The 25,019-nt window shown below is 37.0% G+C and overlaps 1 protein-coding gene across 2 annotated transcripts in view; it reads left to right on the top strand.

Moving 5' to 3' along the window:
* Positions 1–25,019, top strand: part of DHX9 (DExH-box helicase 9) — a 60,358-nt gene that overhangs the window by 16,137 nt on the left and 19,202 nt on the right. The window contains exons 4-12 of one of the 2 annotated variants that reach the window (XM_041760448.1): positions 11,517–11,631; positions 12,603–12,715; positions 13,495–13,643; positions 15,965–16,011; positions 17,791–17,927; positions 18,251–18,340; positions 18,435–18,596; positions 18,740–18,817; positions 19,598–19,789. In XM_041760448.1, the coding sequence (XP_041616382.1) occupies positions 11,517–11,631; positions 12,603–12,715; positions 13,495–13,643; positions 15,965–16,011; positions 17,791–17,927; positions 18,251–18,340; positions 18,435–18,596; positions 18,740–18,817; positions 19,598–19,789 (1,083 nt within the window). Of the gene's footprint in view, positions 1–11,516; positions 11,632–12,602; positions 12,716–13,494; positions 13,644–15,027; positions 15,165–15,964; positions 16,012–17,790; positions 17,928–18,250; positions 18,341–18,434; positions 18,597–18,739; positions 18,818–19,597; positions 19,790–25,019 lie in introns of those variants that run through there. The other variant, XM_041760454.1, reaches the window with a different exon arrangement.

The following is a 25,019-nucleotide window of genomic DNA, read 5'->3' as shown; positions in this document are numbered from 1 at the left end:
CCAATTTTCATTCCCAGCAACAGTACATGAGGGTCCTTTTTCTCCACATCTTCACCAACACTTGTTGCTGCTTGTGTTTTTTATTTTAGCCATTCTGACAGGTATGGGGTACTATCTTATACCCTTGTTTTGATTTTTATTTCCCTGATGATGGATGATATTGAGTATCTTTTCATAGGCCAGTTGGCCATCTGTTTGTCTTTGGATAAATACGTGTTCATGTGTTCATGTCTTCTGTCCTTTTTTTTTTTTTTTAAGATTTTATTTATTTGAGAGGCTACAGAAGTGGCTGTGGGGGGGAGAGGGAGAGGGAGAAGCAGATTCCTCACTGAGCAGGGAGCCTGACTCAGGGCTTGATCCCAGGACCCTGGGGCCACAACCTGAGCCAAAGGCAGGTGCTTAGCTGACTGAGCCACCCAGGAGCCCCAACTTCTACCCATTTTTAATTGGATTATTTGTTTTTTGGGTGTTGAACTGTATAAGTTCTTTATATATTTTGGGTCCTAACCATTTATCAGATAGATCATTTGTAAATACCGTCTCCATTTCACTAGGTTGTCTCTTATTTGTACAGAAGCTTTTTGATAGAGTCCCAGTAGTTTACTTTGCTTTTATTTCCTTGCCTTGGGAGACAGAGCTAGAATGTTTTTCCACCCAATGTCCGAGATATCTGTGCTGATGCTCTCTTCTAGGATTTTTATGGTTTTAGGCCTTAAACGTTAGGCCTTTAACTCATTTCGAGTTTTTATTTTTATATATGGTGTAGGAAAGTGGTTCAGTTTCATTCTTTTGCATGATCAGTTTTCCTAGCACCATTTTTTTTTTTTTTTTTAAGATTTTATTTATTCATGAGAGTCAGAGAGAGAGAGGCAGAGACACAGGCAGAGGGAGAAGCAGGCTTCATGCAGGGAGCCTTATGTGGGACTTAGTCCCGGGACTCCAGGATCACCCCCTGGGCCAAAGGCAGGCGCTAAACCACTGAGCCACCCAGGGATGCCCTCCACCATTTTTGAAGACAGTCTGTTCTGTTGATCTCTGTGTCTGTTTTTGTGCCAGTACTATACTGTTTTGATTACTGCTTTGTAATATAATTTAAAGTTTTGATTGTGGTATCTCCAGCTTTGTTTTTCTTTTTCAAAATTGCTTTGGCTTTTCGGGGTCTTTTGTGGTTCCATATAAACTTTAAGACTGTTCTAGTTCTGTGAAGAATGCAGTTGGTATTTTGATAGGGGTTGCATCAAATCTGTAGATTCTGCTTTGGGTAGTGTGGACATTTTAATAATATTTGTTCTTAACAGTCCACGAACGTGAAGTATCTCCATTTGTGTCTTCAGTTTCTTTCATCAACGTTTTATAATTTTCAGAGTATAGGTATTTCACCTCTTAGGTGTGTTCCAAAGTATCTTATTTTTGGTGTGACTGTAAATGGGATTTCTTAATTTCTCTTTGTGCTGCTTCATTATTGTATAGAAATGCAAGAGATGTCTGCATATTGGTTTTATATTCTGCATATTGGTTTTATATCCATTTCTAGAAGTTTATTGATGGAAACATCAGGGTTTTGTATCTGTAATATATTATCTGCAAAGAGTGAAAATCTGACTTCTTAATACCAATTTAGATATCTTTTATTTCTTTTTGTTGCCTGATTGCTGTGGCTAGGGCTTCCAGTACTATGTTGAATAAAAGTGTTGAGAGTGGATATCTTTGTCTTGTTCCTGACCTTAGTGGGTAAGCTCTCAAGTTTTTCACCAGTGAATATGATGTTAGTTATGGATTTTTCATACATGGCTTTATTGTGTTGAGATATGTTTCCTCCAAACCTACTTTGTTGAGGGTTTTTATCATGAATGGATGTTGTACTTTGTCAGATGCTTTTTCTGCATCTATTGAAATGATCATACGGTTTTTATCCTTTCTCTTATTGGTATTAATGTATCACATTGATTGGTTTGCAAATATTGAGCCATACTTGCATCCCCCCCCCCCCCAAAATTCCACTTGATTGTGATGAATGATTTTTTAAAATACATTGTTGGATTTGGTTTGCTAGTATCTTGTTGAGGATTTTTGCATCTTTGTTTATTGGAGATACTGACGTATAGTTCCCTTTTTTTTGTAACATTTATCTGGTTTTGGTATCAGGGTGATACTGACCTTGTTGAATGAATCTGGAGTTTTCCTTCTATTTTTGGAATAGTTTGACTCTTTAAATGTTTGGTGGAATTTGCCTGTGAAACCTGATCTTGGACTTTTGTTTGTTGGGAGGTTTTGTTTTGTTTTGTTTTGTTTTGTTTTTAAGATTTATTTATTCATGATAGACATAGAGAGAGGCAGAGACACAAGCAGGGGAGAAGCAGGCTCCATGCTGGGAGCCCGATGAGGGACTTGATTCCAGGTCTCCAGGATCACGCCCTGGGCCAGAGGCAGGCACCAAACCGCTGAGCCACCCAGGGATCCCTTTTGGGAGTTCTTTTTATTATTGATTCAGTCTCCTTGCTGGTAATCAGTTTGTTCAAATTTTGTATTTCTTCCTGCTTCAGCTTGGTAGGTTATATGTTTCTAAGAATTTACCTATATCTTCCAGTTTGTCTAATTTGTTGGTATACGTTCTATAATACTCTCTTATAGTTGTTATTTGTAATAGTTGTTGTCTCCTTTAGTTTGTGGTCATGTTTGGGCCCTTTCTCTCTCTCTCTCTCTCTCTCTCTCTCTCTCTCTTTTTTGGTAAGTCTGGCTAGAGGTTTATCAACTTTCTTGACTTTTTCAAAAAACCAGCATCTGGTTTCATTGATTTGTTCTATTATTTTAGTTTCTATATTAATTTCTGCTCTAATCTTATTTCCTTTCTTCTGCTGGTTTAGGTTTTCTTTGTTCTTTTTCTAGCTCCTTTAAGTGTAGGATTAGGTTGTTTATTTTTTATTTTTATTTTTTTTTAATTTTTATTTTATTTATGATAGTCACAGAGAGAGAGAGAGAGAGGCAGAGACACAGGCGGAGGGAGAAGCAGGCTCCATGCACCGGGAGCCTGATGTGGGATTCGATCCTGGGTCTCCAGGATCGCGCCCTGGGCCAAAGGCAGGCGCCAAACCACTGCGCCACCCAGGGATCCCGGATTAGGTTGTTTATTTGAGATTTTCCTTGTTTCTTGAGGTAGGCTTATGTTGCTATAACCTTCCCTGTTAGAACCACTTTTGCTGCATCTCAAAGATTTTGGACTGTTGTGTTTTCATTTTCACTTTTTCCCACGTACTTTTTGATTTCTTTGATTTCTTAGTTAGTTGATCCATTAATTGTTTATTGAATGGATATTATTTAACCCCCTGTATTTGGGTCTTTCAAAATTTTTTCTTATGGTTGATATCTAATTTCATAGCATATGGTCAGAAAATTTGTGTGACTTCTACCTTTTTGTATTTGTTGAAGCTTGTTTTGTGGCTTCATGTGATCTATTCTGGAGAATGTTCATATGCACTTGAAAGAATGTGTATTCTACTATTTTGGGATAGAATGCTCAGAATAATTTGTTAAATCTGTCTGATACACTGTGTCGCTGAAAGTCACTCTTTCCTTGTTGATTTTCCTTTTGAATGATCTGTCCATTGATGTAGGTGGTGTGTTAAAGTCCCCTACTATTAATTGAATTACCATCAATTACTTCCTTTATGTTTATTATTAACTGCTTTAAGTATTTGGATGCTGCCATGCCAGGTGCATAAATATTTATATTTGTTATATCTTCTTATTGGATTTTCCAATGTATTAATATTTAGTAATATTATTGGTACAGTATATATATATACATATATAGGTACAGTCTGTTTTGTCTGAAGTGTTGCTGCCTTAGCTTTTTTTGACACCTAAATATTTCTCCATCCCTTTACTTTCAGTGTGCAGGTATCTTTCTATCTGAAGTGGGTCTCTTGTAGGCAACATTTTGGTCTTGTTTTTTTATCCATTCTGTCACCCTCTTTTTTTTTTTTTTTTTAAAGATTTTATTTATTTATTCATCAGAGACAGGGAGAGGGAGAGACATAGGGAGAGGGAGAAGCAGGAGGCTCCCCGGGGGGAGCCTGATGTGGGACTTGATCCCAGGATCATGACCTGAGCCAAAGGCAGGTGCTCAACCACTGAGCCACCCGGGTGCCCCTCTGTCACCCTCTTTTGATTGGAACACTGAACCCAAGTAATTAGGATAGATAAATATCGTTTTTTTTTTTTAACTTATTTTGTGATTGTTTTTGTCATATTTCTCTGATTCTTTTTCATCATTTGCTGGGTTTCTTCTGTAATTAATATACTTGGATTGCTTTCTCTTTATTCTTTGCATATCATTAATGGTTTTCGATTTGTGGTTACCATTACGTTGTGTATAACATACTCTGTATGTAGCAGTCTGCATTTGTCGATGATTACTTAAGTTTATACCCATTCTTACTCCTCTTCACCCCAGTGTTTTATGTATATGGTATCATATTTTACTACATCTTTTTATTTTGTGGATGGATTGACTTATTTTTTACAGAAATACATTTTACTAGTTTGTATTTCTTATTTTTCATGCTCTCACGGTCTTTCCTTTCCACTTTAAGTCCTTTTTAATGTTTCTTGTAGGGCTGGTTTAATGATCCTGAACTCTTTTAGCTTGTCCTTGTTTTGGAAACACTTAGGTCTTCTATTCCAAATGATAGCTTTGCTGGATAGAATATTCTTGACTAGATTTTTTCCCTTTCTGCACTTTGCATATTGCCATTTTCTTCTGGCTGCCAAAGTTTCTGCTGAAAAATCCACTGATATCCCTGTGGGGTTTCCCTTGTATGTAACTGTCTTCTCTTGCTACTTTAACATTTTTTTCCTTTATCTCTACTTTTTACCATTTTAATTATTGTGTCTTGATGTGGACCTTCTTTGGTTGATTTTGTTGGGGGATCTGTGTCTCCTGGATCTAGATATGTGTTTCCTTCCCCAGATTAGGGGAGTTTTTAGCTTTTATTTCTCCAGGTAAATTTTCTGCCCACTTTTCTCTCCTCGAGATTTCTATGATGTGAATGTCATCATGCTTGATGAAGTCATTGAGTTCCCTGAGTCTGTTACTTTGCATAATTTTCTCTCACTTGTTCACCTTGATTAATTTGCATTACTCTCTTCTAGTTCATTAGTTCATTCCTCTGCTTCTTTCAGCATATTTATAAGGGTCTCACTGATGTCCTCCACTGTTTTCTTTTTTTTTTTTTTTTTTAATTTTTTATTTATTTATGATAGTCACAGAGAGAGAGAGAGGCAGAGACACAGGCAGAGGGAGAAGCAGGCTCCATGCACCGGGAGCCTGACGTGGGATTCGATCCCGGGTCTCCAGGATCGCGCCCTGGGCCAAAGGCAGGCGCCAAACCGCTGCGCCACCCAGGGATCCCTCCTCCACTGTTTTCAAGTCCGTTGAGTATCTTTATGATCATTACTTTAAAGTCTCTTTCAGGCATGTTACTTATATCTGTTTTGCTCGTGTCTCTTGCTGTGGTTTTGTTCTGTTTCACTTGTGACGTACTCGTTTATGTCCTTGTTTTACCTAACTCTGTTTCTTTGTGTTAGGAGAGTCAGCTACATTTCTTGATCTTCAAAGTAATGGGCAGGATGTATACTTTTAACTAGGTCGCACTGACCCTTCTTCACAGGGGATGCGCAGCTATAATGGAGACCAAGCTAGCCAGGGTGCTCCATAGAGTGTCTGGAGGTTAATAACCTCTTTACCTCTGCCTTCATCTTAATTGATAAATATAAAAAAGCAAATCCTCCTTGTTTAGTTCAGGCTGCTAAAACAAAGTACCATCACACACTGACTGGGTGGCTTATAAACAACAGAAACATATCCTCACACTTCTGGAGGCTGGGGAGTATAAGATCTAGGCTCTGGCTGATTTAGTGACTGGTGACAGCCCACTTCCTGGTTCATGAAAGATTCTCTCACTGTATCCTCACATGGCAGAAAAAGCAAGAGATCTCTCTGTTATTTTAATAAATCACCAATTTCTTTCATGGGGGCCTCATCTTCATGACCTAATCACCTCCCAAAGACCTGCCTCCTAATACTATCACATTGGAGTTTAGAATTTCAAAATACTAATTTTGGGCATTCCATTCCTTATATTCCTGGTCACTGAAAACCAAGAAGTTATCCCATTCAAATACCTCAAGACTTGGGGCAGCCAGGGTGGCTCAGCAGTTTAGCACCATGTTCAGTCCAGGGCATGATCCTGAGACCCAGATCTACGGAGTCCTGCTTCTCCCTCTGTCTGTGTCTCTGCTTCTCTCTCTGTGTGTCTTTCATGATAAAAGAAAACAACCAAGACTTGAGGAAGAAATTGTTTCTTAAGTTTATGTTGAAAGAAAATAGGTAGAACAGGATTTTGGTGTGGTGTTTTTTTTTTTTTTTTTTTTTTTAAGATTTTATTTATTTATTCATGAGTGACACAGAAAGAGGCAGAGACACACAGGCAGAGGGAGAAGCAGGATCCATGCAGGGAGCTCGACGTAGGACTCGATCCCGGGTCTCCAGGATTACACCCAGGGCTGAAGGCGACGCTAAACCACTGAGCCACCTGGGCTGCCCTAGAACAGGATTTGGGACCTGGAGTAGGCAAGGTGGCGGAAAGGAGAGGGCAGCACCATTGTTACCCACTGTTTTGTTTTGTATTTTTCCTGTGACTTGGCTAATAGGGTGTCCTTAGAATAAGGAGTACTTTGCTTTTGTAGCCCTAATCTTGAAAACGCACTGTGCTTCAAGTTATATGCTATCTGTATAAAATCTTTCAGTTAGACAGATTAAAAGTAAAGACATGAGTAAAGCTATAGCAAACAAATGACATACAAAATAAAATAGTATCAGTATCAAAATAAACTTTGAGGAAGAAAGAAAAAGACAAATATTAGTTCACAATATACCCATCCTACCTAGTATTAGAAATGCTCCTGTGTATACTGGCCCAATAAAATGGTAATGTGAGAAAGTAGCAAAAACCCTAAACATTAGGGAATTTAAACATTGATTTTAAATGAAAGTTAAAAATTATAGACTATTTAGAGAACAAGGTCAAAACTTTGGAAGGCCAAAGGAATTGTCATTTATTCAGAAGAATATCAAATACTTTTTGCACAAGACATAGTTTTTTATTTTTTAGATGAATAAACTGGTAGTGCTTTTAAGACCCTGTTTATTAATTTAATCATGAAAGACAGAGGAGAGAGAGAGAGAGAGAGAGAGGCAGAGACAGAGGGAGAAGCAGGCTCCTCACAGGAAGCCCAACGTGGGACTCAATCTCTGAACTTGGATCGCGCTTTGAGCTAAAGGCAGATGCTCAATTGCCGAGCCACCCAGAGGTCCCTAGTTTTCAACTCCGTAAAATGAAACAAGTATAACAGGAAGAAATTAATAGAGATAAAATCAAATTGTAGAATTAGAAATAGTGATGAGTAAAAATTTTAGGTAATAAAAATTATGAATAATATCTTTGTAAAAAGGTCTATCCCATATCTAATTAAGAAAATAGTAAAAAGCTAAAGATTCATAGTCCTTTATAAAAAATCCATGTGGTAAGATAGGTTTGAGAATTCAGGATTTTTCATATTTTACTAAAGTAATATGGTGCACATTCCATATTTTATATGACACCTCCAGCAAATCTGAAGCAAAATCTGGTAATCAAACTTCTTGCTACATCACCTTAATTAGTTCATAAGAGAAAAATACCTATCTACTCAGTGCTTGACTTAATAGAGCTTTTTTTTTAAAAAGCATTTGAAGGGGACACCTGGGTGGCTCAGTGGTTGAGTGTCTGCCTTGGGCCCAGGGCGTCATCCCGGAGTCCCCGGATCAAATCCCAAATCGGGCTCCTTTCATGGAGCCTGTTTCTCCCTCTGCTTATGTATCTGCTTCTCTCTCTCTCTCTCACTGTGTCTCTCATGAATAAATAAATAAAATCTTTAAAAAAAAAAAAAAAGGCATTTGAAGGCTGCTTAGGTGGCTTAGTAAGTTAAATGTCTGCCTTCAGCCCAGGCCATGATTTCAGGGGGATCAAGCCCCACTCAGTCTCCCTGCTCAGTGGGGAGTCCACTCCACTTTTCCTTCTGCCTCTCCCCTCGTTCATGCACTCGTGTGCTCGCCTCTCTCTCTCTCTCCCCCTCTCTCATAAATCTTTTTTTAAAAATTTTTATAAAACCAAATGCTTATTACCAATAAAGTACTTAGGAAATGGAGTAGGAAAATACTTCATTGATAAATGTTGAAAAGTAAATAATAGGTGTGCTTAGCTGGCTGAGTTGGTAAGCACACACTCTTGATCTCAGGTTTCTGAGTTAAAGCCCCACATTGGGTGTAAAGATTCCTTAAAATAAAATCTCTTTAAAAATAATAATAAATAACAAAAATAATAGTATACCCTGTACTAAAAACAAGTCATAGAGTAGTGCTGTTCAGAATGTTAAGGAATTAAGTACAGAAATGCCTGCACATTTAAAAATACTAATGGAATTGTGACAGCAATTTTACATTTGTTGAATCTGATAATTAGAAAACTTGGGCTTGTATTTTGTATGTGTTTTATATTCTAGTAGGAGTCCATTTTTTGTATATATACAAGAATATTGTTTCCAGTGGATTAGGTGGGGGAAAACCCAGTTCTTCATTACAGATAGTTTGAGATGCATTGCCCTAGGGGAATTTCTGTAAAGTTAAGACAAAGACCAAGCACGGTCACCACCAATCTCAGTGTCATGCAGTAAATAAAAAATAGGGGTATATAAGAGAAAAAAAATCGGTAGAACTATTATAAAGAATTTAATTGGGAAAAATCCTATTCACTGTAATAGTGAAATCACAAAGAATTTAAGACTATGTAGTTTAAATATAAAAATTAAATTGCAGAACTTCTAAAAATCGTCCTAAGTGAAAATCATGGACCTTTAAGAACAGTATAACAGATTTTTATTGAAGGATAGATCATGAAGTCTTACAAAGAGCCCTGAGATTTTACCATACTTGCAGTCTAATGATTTCAGCCTGCTTACTGAAGACACAAGATTCTGAGTCAGAGACAAAAGGGTATTATTACTCATAGAATAGCAGGCAGCGTGTACTTCCATGTTTGTGTTGGTTCCCACGTATCCCTAAAACTTTTGGGGACTATATGGAGCAGATCCATGTGGATACTGAGGGCACTTTGAGTATATATTACGCTTGAGGTACTTCTGAGTTTAAGAAACCCTCAGTCTTAGAAAGGGGCTGCTGACAAACCTGCCACCCTCCCTACCTTTTCCATCCTCAGTAGGAAACAAATCTGCTTCCTACCCTGGAGGAAAATACTATCTTTACCTTCCAAGGTTATTTGCTATTCAGGCATTCTCGAAAAGATGTTAAGTAAGACTTAGAGAACCACAAGATATCTATGGAGAATTGTCTCAACAGATAGAAGACTTTATGAAATGTAGAGCCATACACTGTTTCTGAGTGGGAGTTCTGTTATCGTAAGATATCAATTACTTCTTGTAAGAAAGGCTGTTCTCCCTGAGAACAGCCCTAAATTTTATACGTTTAACATTATGTGATAAATTAGAGAAGTTAGTTAGGAAAAATAATGCTGAAAAATAACCAAGAAGAATTTTTGAAAGTTAGAATAAGTGGTCCACATATTAATAAAGAATTCTAATTATTGTAAGATAACAGTAACTATATTTACATGATGCTATCTCCAAATGAAAAATATTTATAAACACATGTGAAAATATTGCAGAATAGGTCTTGGACAGGAAAGGCCATATTATGAAGGATCTCACAGGCAGAAACTAGATTTGACTACAGAAACAAAAACAAGGGATGCCTGGGTGGCTCAGCAGTTGAGTGTCTGCCTTTGGCTCAGGGCGTGATCCTGGAGTCCTGGGATTGAGTCCCACATTGGGCTTCCTGCATGGAGCCTGCTTCTCCTCCCTCTTCCTATGTCTTTGCCTTCTCTCTGTGTGTCTCTCATGAATAAATAAATAAAATCTTAAAAAAATAACAAAATAACTTTTGGTCAATAAGCAGCATTAACAAAGTTGGAAAAGGACAGCAAAAATTATTTGCAGCTTGTATCTTTAACAAAGAGTGAAATGAATAGCACTGAAATGTTAAATTCTTAGAAATTAGAATAACAAATATCCAGATAGAATAAAAGGCAGAGAAAATAAATTAAAATGATAGGCTACTGTAACAAAAAGCTAAACTAATATTGGTAAAGATGTAAAACACTTGATGTAATTCCCAGAATTGGAGATGATGTGAAGAAATAGATTGTCAGATATATAGTGCAGGAGCACATACAGAAGTCCAAGCTTTCAGTAATGCACTATGGTGCTTTTTAAAATGTTGATGGCTTTTGACCTAGGAATTTCACTTAAGTAAATCTTTCCTGAAAGGAATAAGCCAAAGTACAAAGGGCTTATGGCAGTGTTGTTTCACAATTTAAGATTGGCTGTAAGCTAAATGTTCATCAACATGGTATAGCTTGAGTTATATGTACTACATCCATACAATGGAATAGTAAGTCACTAAAATTCATCTAGATTAATCTTTAAAGAAGTAGAAGATGAGAGGCATTTGGGTGGCTCAGTCAGTTAAGCATCTGCCTTCAGCCTAGGTGATGATCCCAGGGTCCTGGGATCTAGCCCCTTTCTTGACTCTACTCAGCGGGGCATTTGCTTCTCCCTTTCCCTCTGCCCCTCCCTCCTGTTTGTGCTTCTGTGTGTGCTCTTTGTCTGTCTGTCTGTCTCTCTCTCTCTCTAGCATGCTCACTCTCAGATCTTTAAAAAAAAAAAAAGGTAGAAGATGTACATAAAATATTTTATATCTTTCTTGGAACATAATCTCAGGTAATCTCACCTCCCCATACTCTTGGTTGTATCCTCACTCGTTTCACTTTTTTTTTTTCATGTGTAACCTATAAGTATGGCTTTGCCAGTTCACTTTAGTGTTCTCACAGTCCGTATTTCTCTTTTTCACTTCATTTTTCTCTATAGTATTGTTATACTTGACGTACTTTATTCATTATTTAGTTCTGTAAGAATTAGAATATTTGAATATGGCTTTAAGTACAGAACATCCATCTCTTTTGTTCATTTTATCCTCCGTACCCAGAACAATGTCGACTCTATAGCAGGTTCCTAACAGATACTTAATGAATGTGGAATGAATTTATAAAACTACTAAATGGAAAAAACTTAGCTATACACCATAAACCAATCCTACTTTCTTTTAAAAAACTGTATGTGTTTATATATTACACATGTAAAATTTCCAGGTGGCAAATTAACAAGTAATTTTTACTACCCTTCTTTTCTGCCTCAAGTCAGAACATAATTTTATAATTATTGAAAACATATTACTATTACAGGGTTAGGAAGGGGTGACTCATGGGCCTCCTTTTAAATATAAAAAAATTTACTAGTCTGTGAGGGTGAAATTACTCACCCTGTTCTGACTTTTCCTCTTGCAGGTAGCACCTCCTCCACCTCCACTTACTGATACACCTGACTCCGCAGCAACTATGGGTGGAGGTTTACCAACAACCATGGGAGGGCCTCTTCCTCCACATTTGGCTCTTAAGGCAGGTGAGAGACTTGATTGTGTGCATATGATGGTGGTAAGATACACACGATCCTTCTTGGTCCTCATCTCTTTCTCATTTGGATAGAGAAAACTGCAGTAAAATTCCTAATGTCAAGACAACCCAAGGCCTTCATAAATTTACAAATATCACCAGTGATTTCTCTTACAAAGTGTGACATAGCTTAATTCCTTGCTGTCATTACTAATTTTTATTTCTGGATAGATTTTGTACAAGCTAGGACATTTGATTAAAGGGTCTTATTTATTATCCTTTCTTGTTTCTAACTTATTCCTATCAAATATATTGTAGATTTATACCTTGTGGATCCAAAGTGTTTCTGAATTCTGTGTATTATCAAAGCTTTTATTGGTCTGGTCTGCATAGGATAGATTAGGTTCTTGTCAAGTTATTTAAGTCTCAGATCCAGTATTTATGAAATGAAAATATCAGTATTTATTTCATAAGATTGTTGTGAGGAATGAATTTTTTAAAAAGCATGTCATAGACTTAGTAGAGTTAATAATCAGGCCGTATTAGCTGTTTTTAGCTACTCTGCTTTCTTCCCAAGACTCATCACTTTCTTACACCTTTTTAGCTTCTACTTATCCCCATCATTAGCGCTAACAGGTTTCTCTCAAGGTCATATTTAGCAAAGAAGTGGTTTTAACAAATTTAATCAGTTAATGAACTTAATTTTAATGAACTTGAAAATGTATGCTAGATTGTCAGTCACTTAGGATAATTGCTAGTATCTCCTCCCTACATATCAGCCTTGGGATTATCAATTTACACCTCTATTTCAATCATGAAACACTTTTCAAGTAAATCATAAAGATTTGGGGCACATTTCCAAATAATTGAAATTTTGGCTTTTTAGTTACAGAATACCAAAATCTAAGAATATTCTTTAAAATATTTTGGATCTTCCTACAGTTTGGTTAATTAAGAATACAATAATTTTCTTCCTAATAGAAAATAATTCTGGAATCGGGGCCTCTGGCTATGGTCCTCCTGGGCCCACCTGGGATCGAGGAGCTAACTTGAAAGATTATTATTCAAGAAAGGAAGAACAAGAAGTACAAGCGGTAAGATTATCATATCACTCTTTGTCACATATCCAGGATTGTGACTTAGTACTTGGTTCACTGCAAGGCTTAAGATACTCACAACTTAATAATTTAGTGATTCTCTTTAAGTTATTACTTGAGGCTGCTTGTTCACACAAGACAACATAACCCTAAGCTACACATTATAACTGATCACTAGAACTGTCTATGAAATAAAACCATATTTTTCTGGTGGTACAATGTGTCCCCAACTGTTTTACAGGAAATATAATTAGTTACCTTAGTAAACTTCATTTCCTGAGCACTCAGAGTAAATATGTCTTCATAGAAAAGCTTATTAAGTATTAAAGCCAACACAAGAAAATTTGTCAAGGTTTCTTAGGAATAATGTAAATACACAGTACATTAACTAATAGCTTGTTTATATAATAGGATCACCAGATGCAGCAGAAACTAATTCTATTTCAATTTTGACTAGGAATAGGAGCATTAAAAACAGTTTTTGTGGGCAGCCCAGGTGGCTCAGTGGTTTAGCGCTGCCTTCAGCCCAGGGCCTGATCCTGGACACCCAGGATCAAGTCCCACATTAGGCTCCCTGCATGGAGCCTGCTTCTCCTTCTGCCTGTGTCTCTGCCTCTCTGTGTGTGTCTCTTGAATAAATAAATAAAATCCTAAAAAAGAAGTTTTTGCATTATAAGGGGATGATACAAAGAAGATACTGTTATATATTTTTATACCTTAGACATGCATAACAAAACTAAAATTAATGCAGCCAACTGTAATTATTGATTCCATAGACTTTAGAATCAGAAGAAGTGGATTTAAATGCTGGACTTCATGGAAACTGGACATTGGAAAATGCTAAGGCTCGTCTGAACCAGTATTTCCAAAAGGAAAAGATCCAAGGAGAATATAAGTACACCCAAGTGGGTCCTGATCACAACAGGTTTGCTTGTTTCAGTCTTTTCCTTCTATAGTAAGTTAGAGTTGTTTTGTATAGTCATTGTTCTATTTTTGTATGTTTTATCTGATTCAGTTTGTGGATTGGCAGTGAATTGTGAAAAGAAGATACTTTGCACAAGAAAAATTGTCACTGATTTGTAATTAGTAGTTTACCATGATTTTCACTTAGGATGATTTTTAGTCCTGCAAAATCTGTCATTTGTGTTGCTAGACTTTTGAGGTTCTCATTTGTATCTGAGAGGCAAATCATAGCCACAAGTGGTGGTTTGTCCGTGATTTAAAAATCAGCCCTAGGTGGTGAGTTTATTCACTGTGGTATTGTTGAAGGTAGTTACAAGGATTTATTTCTTTAATGGGTCAGGTTAGACCTTTCAGTTCCAAAGTCTTAGGTAGACTGTATTGCATCTAGATCCATATTTTCTTTAGCTTTGAAAGTTGCCAACTCTTAAGAGTTCCGTTGAAGTGCTTAAGGACTTACTGTAAAGCTGAAGGATACCTTCAGTCTTTGTATGTGAGTTAAATTAGCCTACTTTTATTCTGTTAAATATATAAAACAACATAAAAGGAGGTCATTGTAATAGTTGACAGTATGTTTCTCAGCCTGCTTGCTATTCTTCCTGAGAGCATTCCAGGGTGTAGTAATTATTACTCCCAGGAAGGCTCATATGGATTAGACTCTTCTGGGGGCACTGTATTTTTATTGGAAGGTAAAGAAGGCTACAGTGGAAACCTTCTGGATGATTTAATTTGCTGTCCTTTATTTATAAAAAATTACTCAAAATACATTAAAAGTATTTTCCTTGAAAATCAGAGTGTTCTCCCTCCAATACATCTAGTAATCCTAAAATCATTACTACTAAAATAAAACTTTGACACTATGGTCAAGATGATGTTCAGAGCATGGCTCCCCCTGCCTTCTACTACTTGTTCATTCCTGAATTCTCAGATACTTAATATGACATCAGATTTTTTAAAACCCTCAGGGGTTATAAAGGAAGGATCCATTTGTTGATTTTTCTTTAATATTTTGTCCTTCTGAACTGATTTAGCTTATTAGTAGCACCTGGTGATTTTAAGAACAGATAAATGTATCTGGAGCTTGTTGTAAACATGTTTTGATACCAATGTTTTATCATTGACTCCTGATACAAAGAAATGAAGAATTCAGGATATGACAGGGAGGGAGGCAGAGACAGTTGGGGGAGCTAGGACACAGCATCTCCTTGTATGTCTTTTATTTAAAGGCATAACAGACAGCAACACCAGAGGTCTGTGTTCATACACACATGTGCTGCTGCTTAGGCTGAACTAAGCAATCACATGGAAAACTATTGTAAACTGATTTCTGGTGTCGCTGTTCCCCCTAGGTGGAGGAGAATGAGATTGAGTGCTGACTTTAAGCCTGGCTGAGAAACATACTGGCATCGGTGTCATTAATGAAAGGGTGGATGTTGTTCCCCTGAAAGCCAGTGGCCTTTGACCCCTGAAGCCGCTGTGCCTGAAGGTCAGTTCACAAGAGGTATAGGAAGGAGTCTAACATTTATTTTTTTCTTAAGCCTTACCTAACCTTTTATTCACAGCACAAAGTCAAGGCTAGAATGTACCTGACCAGTGGAAGGATCAGAAAGCATATAGTTTTCAAAGGACAGTTTATGCTTTATTGAGGCCTAAGTTCATCCCCTAGAATCTGCTAGCGATTTCCAAAAACATTTTGTTCTCTGATTTAAATAAGTGTGATATAAATAAGCTAAGTTTTTTTGTCATCAAGGGCTGCTTCCAACTGCAGGCAGATAGCAGACCCCTGCCTCAGGAGCCACAGATACAAGCCTAGTGTTTGTATGTTCATGTGTATGTGTGCATGCATGCATATATTTAGCTTATCTTAACAGAAAGAAGTCATTAATGGGTGGCCCATGCAAAGCAATAAAATAATCAAAACTGTAATTTAAAGAATTTGGGGCCTGTGTTATTTCTTGGCCCCAGGCTAAATGGAAAATTCCTTTGTGTTCTAGCTATTGAGACTGCAACCTTTGGAGTAAGTAAACACAGAATCTAAAACCTTAACATTTTCTTTTCGTGAACAGTTGGCTTGTCAACTTTGATTATAGTTGTCTTGTGCCATGTACATTATTTGAAGTTCACATATACTTGATTTGTTCTAGGATTGAACAGAAATAAGTGTTTACAATGGTTTTTTTGCTGTGACTTGCCTAAGCAGTTGGAAAGCCTGCCTGATTTGGGAGTCCTGGATTTAGAAATTTCTAACAGTGAAATTCCTAACCTTGTTTGTATATGTTCTTACAGGAGCTTTATTGCAGAAATGACCATTTATATCAAGCAGCTGGGCAGAAGTAAGTGTTACTGTTTCCCTGCTACTTTGAATCTTATATAGTGGAGTAATACATTATAGTCTTCAGCCACATAAATATAAGCTTTATTAGTTGGAGTATTAATTGAAAGGTAGCAACCTGGGGTTTTTTAGAATATTAGTAGTTATATGAATTAGAGGGCCCGGTTTCCCAGTTTGCATGTAAAAAAAAAAAAAAGGATCATTGCTGGTAGTGTATTTCAAAGGGTGAGAGATGGCAGGTAGACTACTTAGGAGCCCACTAGTGTCAGGGAGCATTTTTTTTAAATCTCTCTACATAAAAGTCTTTTTTGAATTTGTTCAGGTAGCTAGGTGAAATTTAGAAAGAAATATACTGGATGATAACATTTGAAACCTCAAGGTGGATGTGCATTTAAGAGTCACAGAGTCAAGAAGAGGTGGAAAAGTTAGCCCGAGAAAACAGGAATGGATTGGGGTTATTCATAAAGGAAATGAAAAGGCAAAGATAGGATCAGGTATTTGCTGTTCTTAGACAGTAAATTTAAAGCAGGCAGTGTGTTATGCATGAAAGTAAGGAACTGGCTCTTTGTACCTGGTTTTGTTACTGACGTTGGTGGGACTTCATTTACTTACCTGCAAATTGAGAGAAATGGCCTAAGATTTTTTTCAGATTGAGAATTCTGCGACTGCCACTAAGAATTTAAATGTATAATGTGTGAAAGACTTTCCTCATAAAATCAAACGTTCAAATGAATCATCAGGAGTTGATGTTGAATTTTTTTATCCTAGACTTTATAAATAAGTTAGACTTTGGGTGGGATGTTAAGGGAAAGAAGCTAAAGACAGTCCAACTTGAGCAGTTGATCTGACCTTCAGAATTAATTTGACTAAATTGGCTAGTAGGCCTGAAGGTATCTGTGCCCTTTCCTTGCCTTAAGCCATCTCTTAAAGTTGAATGATACTGGAGGAGAAAAACTTTGTATTGGCATTTTCTTTAAGAATTTGAGTAGTAGTTTTGTTGGCTTCAGTCTGGTGCCAGGATCAGCAAACTGTAGGACTCTGGCCAAATATAGCCCACTACCTGTTTTATAAACAAAATTTTATTAGAACACAGCGACGCTTATTTGTTTATGTCAGGGGCTAACAAACTTTGATAAAAGGCCAGATTGTAAGTATTTTAAGCTTTGCGGGTCACATACATATCACCCGTTGTTATTTTTGTCTTATTTTTACAACACTTTAAAAATATATAAGCCATTTTTAGTTCCTGGCCCCATCGTTTGTAAAACGATGTTGTCTATGGATGCTTTCATGCTTTAAGCAGAGTTGAGTGGCTGTGACAAACTATGTGGCCTGCCAAACCTAAACTATTTATGATCTGATTCTTTTTTTTTTTTTTTTTAATGATCTGATTCTTTATAGAAGATTGCCAACTCCTGGTCTCAGTAACTACTTTGGACCCATTTTCATTTCTTTCTTTGTTTTGCTTTTCAAAAGTTAAACTGCATTTTTTTTTTCATTGTTTTAACACCAGGCAATATTAATGACAACTTGGTAGAAATAAGTTTTTTGCTTTTATAATGATTTGTCCATATCTTAGTATCTGCCTATAATCAAGATGGTTATTTAATATGCTGTTAATGGAATTGCTTTTGGTTAGCAATTAGCATGAGAAAGTCTGTAATATACTCTGTATTTTAGAGAGACTTTTGTACCTAAGACCCTAGTTGCCATGATGAGATGTTTCTTTGCTCAGATGATTTATCCTATCGTCTTTGGTAATCTTGAACTTAAATTATAGGGATTTTCGCACGTGAACATGGATCAAATAAAAAACTGGCAGCACAGTCCTGTGCCCTGTCACTTGTCAGACAACTCTACCACCTTGGAGTAATTGAAGCTTACTCTGGACTTACAAAGAAGAAAGAAGGAGAGACAGTGAGTCTTTAGACTTAGTAGCCCAGAGGGATATTTTGCAATTCCATTTAGCTTTTGATTAGTATTTGGCTAAAGAAGTTTAATTCATAATTCTTAGAATCTTATTTCAAGAAATGGAAATGGAATGATCATCTGTCTGGCATGATACTGTGTTCAGAGTAGGCAATAAGTAAATAATTATTAAACTTTTCATGGGGAACTGACTCATTGTTGGCTTTAGGAATATTGAGGCTTAATGCTGACTACATGACCTTAACTCTGGTAGATTTGAGTACTGCTCATATGTTTGTTATGTAATTCTTATGGCTATCCTTTTTCTGTAGGTGGAGCCTTACAAAGTTAATCTCTCACAAGACTTAGAACATCAGCTGCAAAACATCATTCAGGAGCTAAATCTTGAGATCGTGCCCCCAGTAAGCATATAATTATTTAGTTCACCTTTGTATTGAACATTCCTAGTCAGACAAGCAACTGGTATTGCTTTTTTTGTTTTTTATTTTTTAATAGCCTGATGATCCTTTTATGCCTGTGGTACTGAACCTTGGCAAATTGGCTCACTTTGAGCCATCTCAGCGACAAAACCAAATGGGCGTGGTTCCTTGGTCACCTCCACAGTCTAATTGGAATCCTTGGACTAGTAGCAACATTGATGAGGGGCCCCTGGCTTATGTAAGTCCATCATTGTTTTTGAGCTCAGACTCCTTGTGTTTTACTTTTGAATATATTTCATTAAGATCTCTAGATTTTTAAAAATGTTTTCAATTTGAAGCTGTTATGTGCTTTTGTTTTACTGTTGCCTTACGATTTTATAGGCTACTCCAGAACAAATAAGCATGGACCTCAAGAATGAGTTAATGTACCAGCTGGAACAGGATCATGATTTGCCAGCAGTAAGTCACTGAAGTATTTAGACATAAGGTCCCCAGAGTTCAGAACTTTCTAGGTATGGGCAAAATAATAGTGAAAAATACATTTTGCCCTTTCTAGGGAGGTAGATCAAAGGTATTTACCAAACTTCTAATTGTAGGTACCTCTGAAGATAATTGCTTTTGAGTTAAGGGCCTGGGATTCTTAATGTAATGGAGATTCAGATAAGTTTTTTTGGTGTTTTTCACTATTTTTAAGGTAAAACAATATTAAAATGTTGTAAGAAGGGGAATGTATGGAATGTCCAGGGAGAAAGGAGGAAAATAAGGATGTGGACAAAGCCACAAAAGAGAGTCTTCACAAATTCAGTGAAGAGGAGCATATATTCTGTTAGAGATATAAATATATACATTGTTTTATGAAAATATATATTTTTGAGTATGAAGCCAGTGGGAAGGAATGTTTTCATAGAGATGGGAAACTTTTCTTAGGATTAAGACAGTCGCTTCTAATGTATATAAACTTCGACTGCTGTGGAGCTTTTCTGAAACAGATCTTAGGGGAGTGCCTGGGTGGCTTACCTGGTTGGGTGTCCTGACTCTTGGTTTTAGCCCAAGTTACAGTCTCAGGGCCATGAGACTGAGCCCCATGTTGGGCTATGTGCTCAGCACGGAGTCTACTTAAGATTCTCTCCCCTTGCCCTGCCCTCTCCCCAGCCCCACACCTACACACACACTCTCTCTCTCACTCTCTTCTCTCTCTTCTCTTTCTCTCACTCCCCCCCCCCCAAAAAAAAAAAAAAGATCTTACAGGAGAGAGAGTTGCTGCCTGTGAAGAAATTTGAAAGTGAAATCCTGGAAGCAATTAGTCAAAATTCGGTTGTCATTATCCGAGGTGCTACTGGATGTGGTAAAACCACACAGGTTCCACAGTTTATTCTAGATGACTTCATCCAGAATGACCGAGCAGCAGAGTGTAACATTGTAGTAACTCAGGTAAGTAGTGAGCCAGCTTACAAGGGGGGTGTCTGGTGTTGATAGAGTTTGAGAGGTGGAAACACCTAGAGGCCAGGCTATTTCTAGTTACTTTGTAACTCCCCTTTGTAGCCACATTAGGCTCTTTAAAATTATTTTTTTAAAAAAAGAAGTCTGGTTCTAATCTCCTTCACTGATAAACTGAACTGAACCATGTAAATCATTCTTGTCTGGGCTAGAGGTAATCTTTGGTCCTAGAATCAGACAAGACTGAGAATATTTTCTCCTTAAGTTAATATGTAAATGTTGGTCCTCTCCATCTTAAGATCCACCTTACTACTCAGAGCAAGAGTAGGCAAGCCAACAAAACAGGTAATGGTTGACTCTAACTGAATGCTTTATGTATGCCAGGTTCTATTTGAAACAGTTGGTATTTTTTTAAACTCATTTGAAGTTTATTATGACTCTAAGATGTACATACATATTATCTTATTTAGTATTTCTCCTTCATTAAACTAAGGCACAAAGAACTAAATAAATTGCCCAAGTTATTAACACAGGAAGTAGTGGAACTAGGATTCAAAACCAAACGATTTGCCTTCAGGATTCTTCATTTAACTACTACATTGTATTACCTTACCAGCAATAAGTGATGCCTGTGAGTTTGTCCCAGAGCTTAGGGAAGAACTAATTAGCCCTTTCAAGCCTTGGGTTGAAGCAGTTCCCGTCCATTCTAACCCTGTACTTCTGGCACTTAGAAGGAGAACACTGTATAGAAAGAAGCCAGATACCACCTCGTAGGCAGCCTCAGACCTTGACTTAGGGACTCTTAACCTGGGACACATAACTGATACTTGGGGAGGAGTTGTGAACCTCAAAATAGCAAAAATTGTTTATACCTATGCATTTATGTGTATGTACACACCGTATTTTTTAAAATTTTTGAAATTGATGTAGATCTTGATTGTTGTCTTATGTTTGATATAAGAGTTGGGTTTTTTGGGACACTTGGGTGACTCATTGGTTAAGCATCTGCCTTTGGCTCAGGGTGTGATCCCAGAGTCCTGGGATCAAGTCCCACGTCAGTCTCCCTGCATGGAGCCTGCTTCTCCCTTTGCCTATGTCTCTGCCTCTCTCTCTGTCTCTCATGAATAAATAAATTAAAAACCTTTAAAAAAAAAAGAATTGAGCTTTTTGACTTAAAAAATTACTAAATTATTGAAAGAATGGATGTTGCATTTAAATCAATGACATTTTAGGCTTAAAAAGTATCATAGGTCTACATTGTTCTGGGAAAGGACTCTTTTTTTAAAAAAAATATTTTATTTATTTATTTATTCATGAGAGACACACACACACACACACACACAGAGGCAGAGACACAGGCAGAAGAAGAAGCAGGCTCCATGCAGGAACCCCGACGTGGGACTTGATCCCGGGACTCCAGGATCACGCCCTAGGCCGAAGGCAGGCGCTAAACCGCTGAGCACCCAGGGATCCCCTGGGAAAGGACTCTTAACTTTCTTCTTAAAATGTTTGATTGCATGGGATCCCTGGGTAGCTCAGCGGGTTAGTGCCTGCATTCAGCCTAGGGCATGATCCTGGAGTTCCGGGATCGAGTCTCATATCAGGCTCCCTGCATGGAGCCTGCTTCTCCCTCTGCCTGTGTCTCTGCCTCTCTCTCTCTATGTATCTCTCATGAATAAAAAAATTAAAAATCTTTTAAAAAATGCCCTTCCCATTCCCAAAACTGGCTATGAATCCTTTGCCTGATAGTGAAATTTCCAGCACCCAGTACTGTGACCAATAAAATGTTTTGTTGTTTGTTTTGTTAATATCTTTGCTCTTAATGCTTACCTGTCTTATAGGAGGTATATTTTTCAGGAAGGCGTATTGTTTAGAAGAGGAGTCTTGAACTCTGCTCTGCCCTCCTTCCTTACTGCCACTCACCCTTTTCATCTCAAAAAACAGTTCAGTCATATAGAAGGAGATGCAGAATTCAGCAGATGAGCTGAAAACTTGTCTTCTCACTCAGAAGTTGATCACATGTCATGAGTAAAATAAAAGTCATTTCCTGTTGAAGTGAGAAGCTGTTTTTTTCACTAGCCATCTAATAGATATCAAAGCCAAGTTGATCTAGCCAAAAATGGCTTTTGTATAAACACTTTTTAACTTTCACTAGGTTGTGTCCTTTCCCAAATAATTTGGTCATTTCCACTGGTTTTATCTGTGAAATGCACAGGTTTTAATATATAGGCTATAACAAATGTTAAGTAATGAGTTACAGAATGGTATTCTCCTTTGCATAGGAACACACAGCTTTCACTTCTATTAGTCCTCTTTTATTCTTTCATAAAGTGATAGAATCATAAAGTTGAAAGATACTTTGGAGAATTATTCCATCTTTTTCTCTGGGTGGAATGTTTATTATAGATGGTCACTTAACTTAAGCTTGAAAATTTCCATCTGTGGGATGCCTGGGTGACTTAGTGGTTGAGTGTCTCTGCCTTTGGCTCAAGGGTGATCCCAGGGTCCAGGATTGAGTCCTGCATCAGGCTCCTTGCTTACTGGGTAGTCTGATTCTGCCTCTGCTTGCCCTCCCTTCACTCCCTCCTACCCCCACTTGTGTGTGCTCTCTCTTTCTTTGTCTGACAAGTAAAATCTTTAAAAATAATTTTCCATTTTATGCACATGCTGTTATTCTTAAAGGATGGAGATTTTTAAAGACTGTTTCTAACATTTTGGTATTATATATACTGAGATGAACATACTTGCACCTAAATCTTTATGTATTCCTTTGATTATTCCATTGAAATAAATTCACAAACATGGAATTTTTGGGTCAGATGGTATACATATTTTAACTTTCTTTTAATTTTTTTTTTTAATTTTAATTTATTTATGATAGTCACAGAGAGATAGAGAGAGGCAGAGACACAGGCAGAGGGAGAAGCAGGCTCCATGCAGGGAGCCCAACTGGGATCATGTCCTGGGCTGAAGGCGGCGCTAAACCGCTGAGCCACCCGGGCTGCCCCTATATTTTAACTCTTAATGCACTTGGCTCTATACTCACCTTAGGAAAAATCCCATCAAATTATTTATGAATAAAAGAAATGTTTCTTTTCAGTATGTAGCTAAAGGGGTTTTTTGTTTTAAAATCAGAGCTGTTAAGGATACTAGAAGCTGAAAAGTCAGAGAAGCATACAAAAATATGGGAAGATTGCAGAGTCATTTGTTTCTTTAGCTGTTTGAATGAATAGTCATCTTGATGCTGATTTGTGTGCATATTCAAGGAAATGTGGCCCGTAGTGCTTCTGAAAATGGTTTTAGAACCTCTTATGTTAATTTTTAACCTCGCCCATGGATGGCTTTCTTGAGTCTCTCTCTTTTTTTTTTTTTTTTTTTTTTAAGATTTTTATTTATTTGACAGAGTGCCCCAAGCAGGGGAAGTTGCAGAGGGAGAAGTGAGGCAGGCTCCCGCCTGACGTGGGGCTCGATTCCAGAACCCTGAGATCATGACCTGAGCTGAAGGTAGATGCTTAACTGAGCCACCTAGTTAGTGCCCCTTTCTTGAGTCTCTTAAGACCATTGTATTTGGAGGCCATATACTTAAGAACTGTAGTAAGTACTGCTTAGGGAATAGGCTATCTGCTGTCCATGGTTATTTTAGAAGGCTGGAAACATAAAGATAGTAGACCTGAATGTAGCCCCAAGGAGATAAAAGCAACCCCTGAGTACCCAGTAGTAACTTCCTCTGAAGAGTCAAATAACCTAATAGATTTGAAGTTCTTCTAGAAGCTATCTATTTAGTAGGAATGTTGAAAACTTTAGGAAAGACCAAAATGGAGCAAGGAGACAATAATGGGGTCAAGAATTTACCTGATTATAGAAAGCTGTGAACTTGAAAGGTCCCAGAAAACAATGTATTTTTGTACCTTTTGTGGAATATCATTTTTACATTTCCTGATGTAAGTATATAGTCAAACTCTTCTCTTACAGGATACATACAGAGCTCAATTCTTCATGTAACACTTATTCATAGTTAGGTGCAGAGTACAGGTCAGTAGTAAAAGCTAGCATAACTTGGCAAGTCAAGGTGCAAAAAACGAAAAAAATAAGCTCGAGAAAACCCAACACCATGTTCGAGGGGGTATCTTTTAATCCCTTCCCTAAAGGACTCTTAAATTAGGGTTATGGAAATGAATAGATCATGTCTTATTTTGATTTAAAGATAATTAATAGCTTTAGTGAAGTCACTGAGGTTTTGTTTTGGACTTTTTTTTTCTTTAAAGATTATTATTAGTCTTAGATTTCCTAGTCATGTCCTAACCTGGAATAACATTGGTATTTAATTATGAAACTCAGAAAAGTTTTCTCTAAGCAAGGAACTAAAGTACAACCTGTTATCAAGAACTTTTTACAAAATCAAATTCAAGGCAACTTAACATTCAGTGTTTATAAATCTCCATCTACCTCTGTATCTTTACCTTTAGGACATAATAATAGCCATCATATCCACCACATAAGTATTGTTTGTATACCTATAAGAATGTGAAATAATTTAGAAAATTTTATTTTCAGAAAAATTAAAGTCCAACACTTAAAACATTAACATGACATTCTCCTTGGGCTTGACGTCTTTATTGCTGGAAATAGTAATAAACACTCTATTTTCCTCGCTATGTAAGCTCATCAAGAACAAGAGTGATTTCATTCAATTTTCTGTCTCTAGCACTATCTATAGCACCTGATATAAATATGCATGAAGAGTTACTTTATGAGTTAATAAAATGATTAAATGAAAGGTGGCCATAGTAGATATGGCAAAGAAGAAGCTAACTTTCCTAATACCTATACAGCTCAGTTAAATAATTTTTTAAACATGTGCCTTTACTTTGGTAGGCAGTTATAAGAACAAGCTCCGAATACATAATCTGTTTACTGGAAAATTACTCTGAATATTAAGAGTTTTGGCCAATGGTGAAGAGTTTATTTTCTATAAAAATGTAAGAATTAAAAAAAAAAGTAAGAATTATTTTAATATACAAAATGAAAAACTTTTTAAGACTGTACCATAGAATTAAGTGGTAGTTTTTTTGTTTTGATGTATTCTAATAAATTATAGAGCTTGCTAAAAAAGATCGTTACTATTGTTGGTGTTGATTGACAAGCTGGGAGTAGGACAGATTTACTATAGTAATTTAATAACCCTAATAAGTGTAACTAATTTTGTGTCTTGAATCACTTTCTT

Source organism: Vulpes lagopus, chromosome 1 (genome assembly GCF_018345385.1).
Source record: "Vulpes lagopus strain Blue_001 chromosome 1, ASM1834538v1, whole genome shotgun sequence".
Lineage (NCBI taxonomy): Eukaryota > Metazoa > Chordata > Mammalia > Carnivora > Canidae > Vulpes > Vulpes lagopus.
The sequence above is the reverse complement of the archived record's forward strand: the minus strand, read 5'-3'. Positions and strand labels throughout refer to the sequence as shown.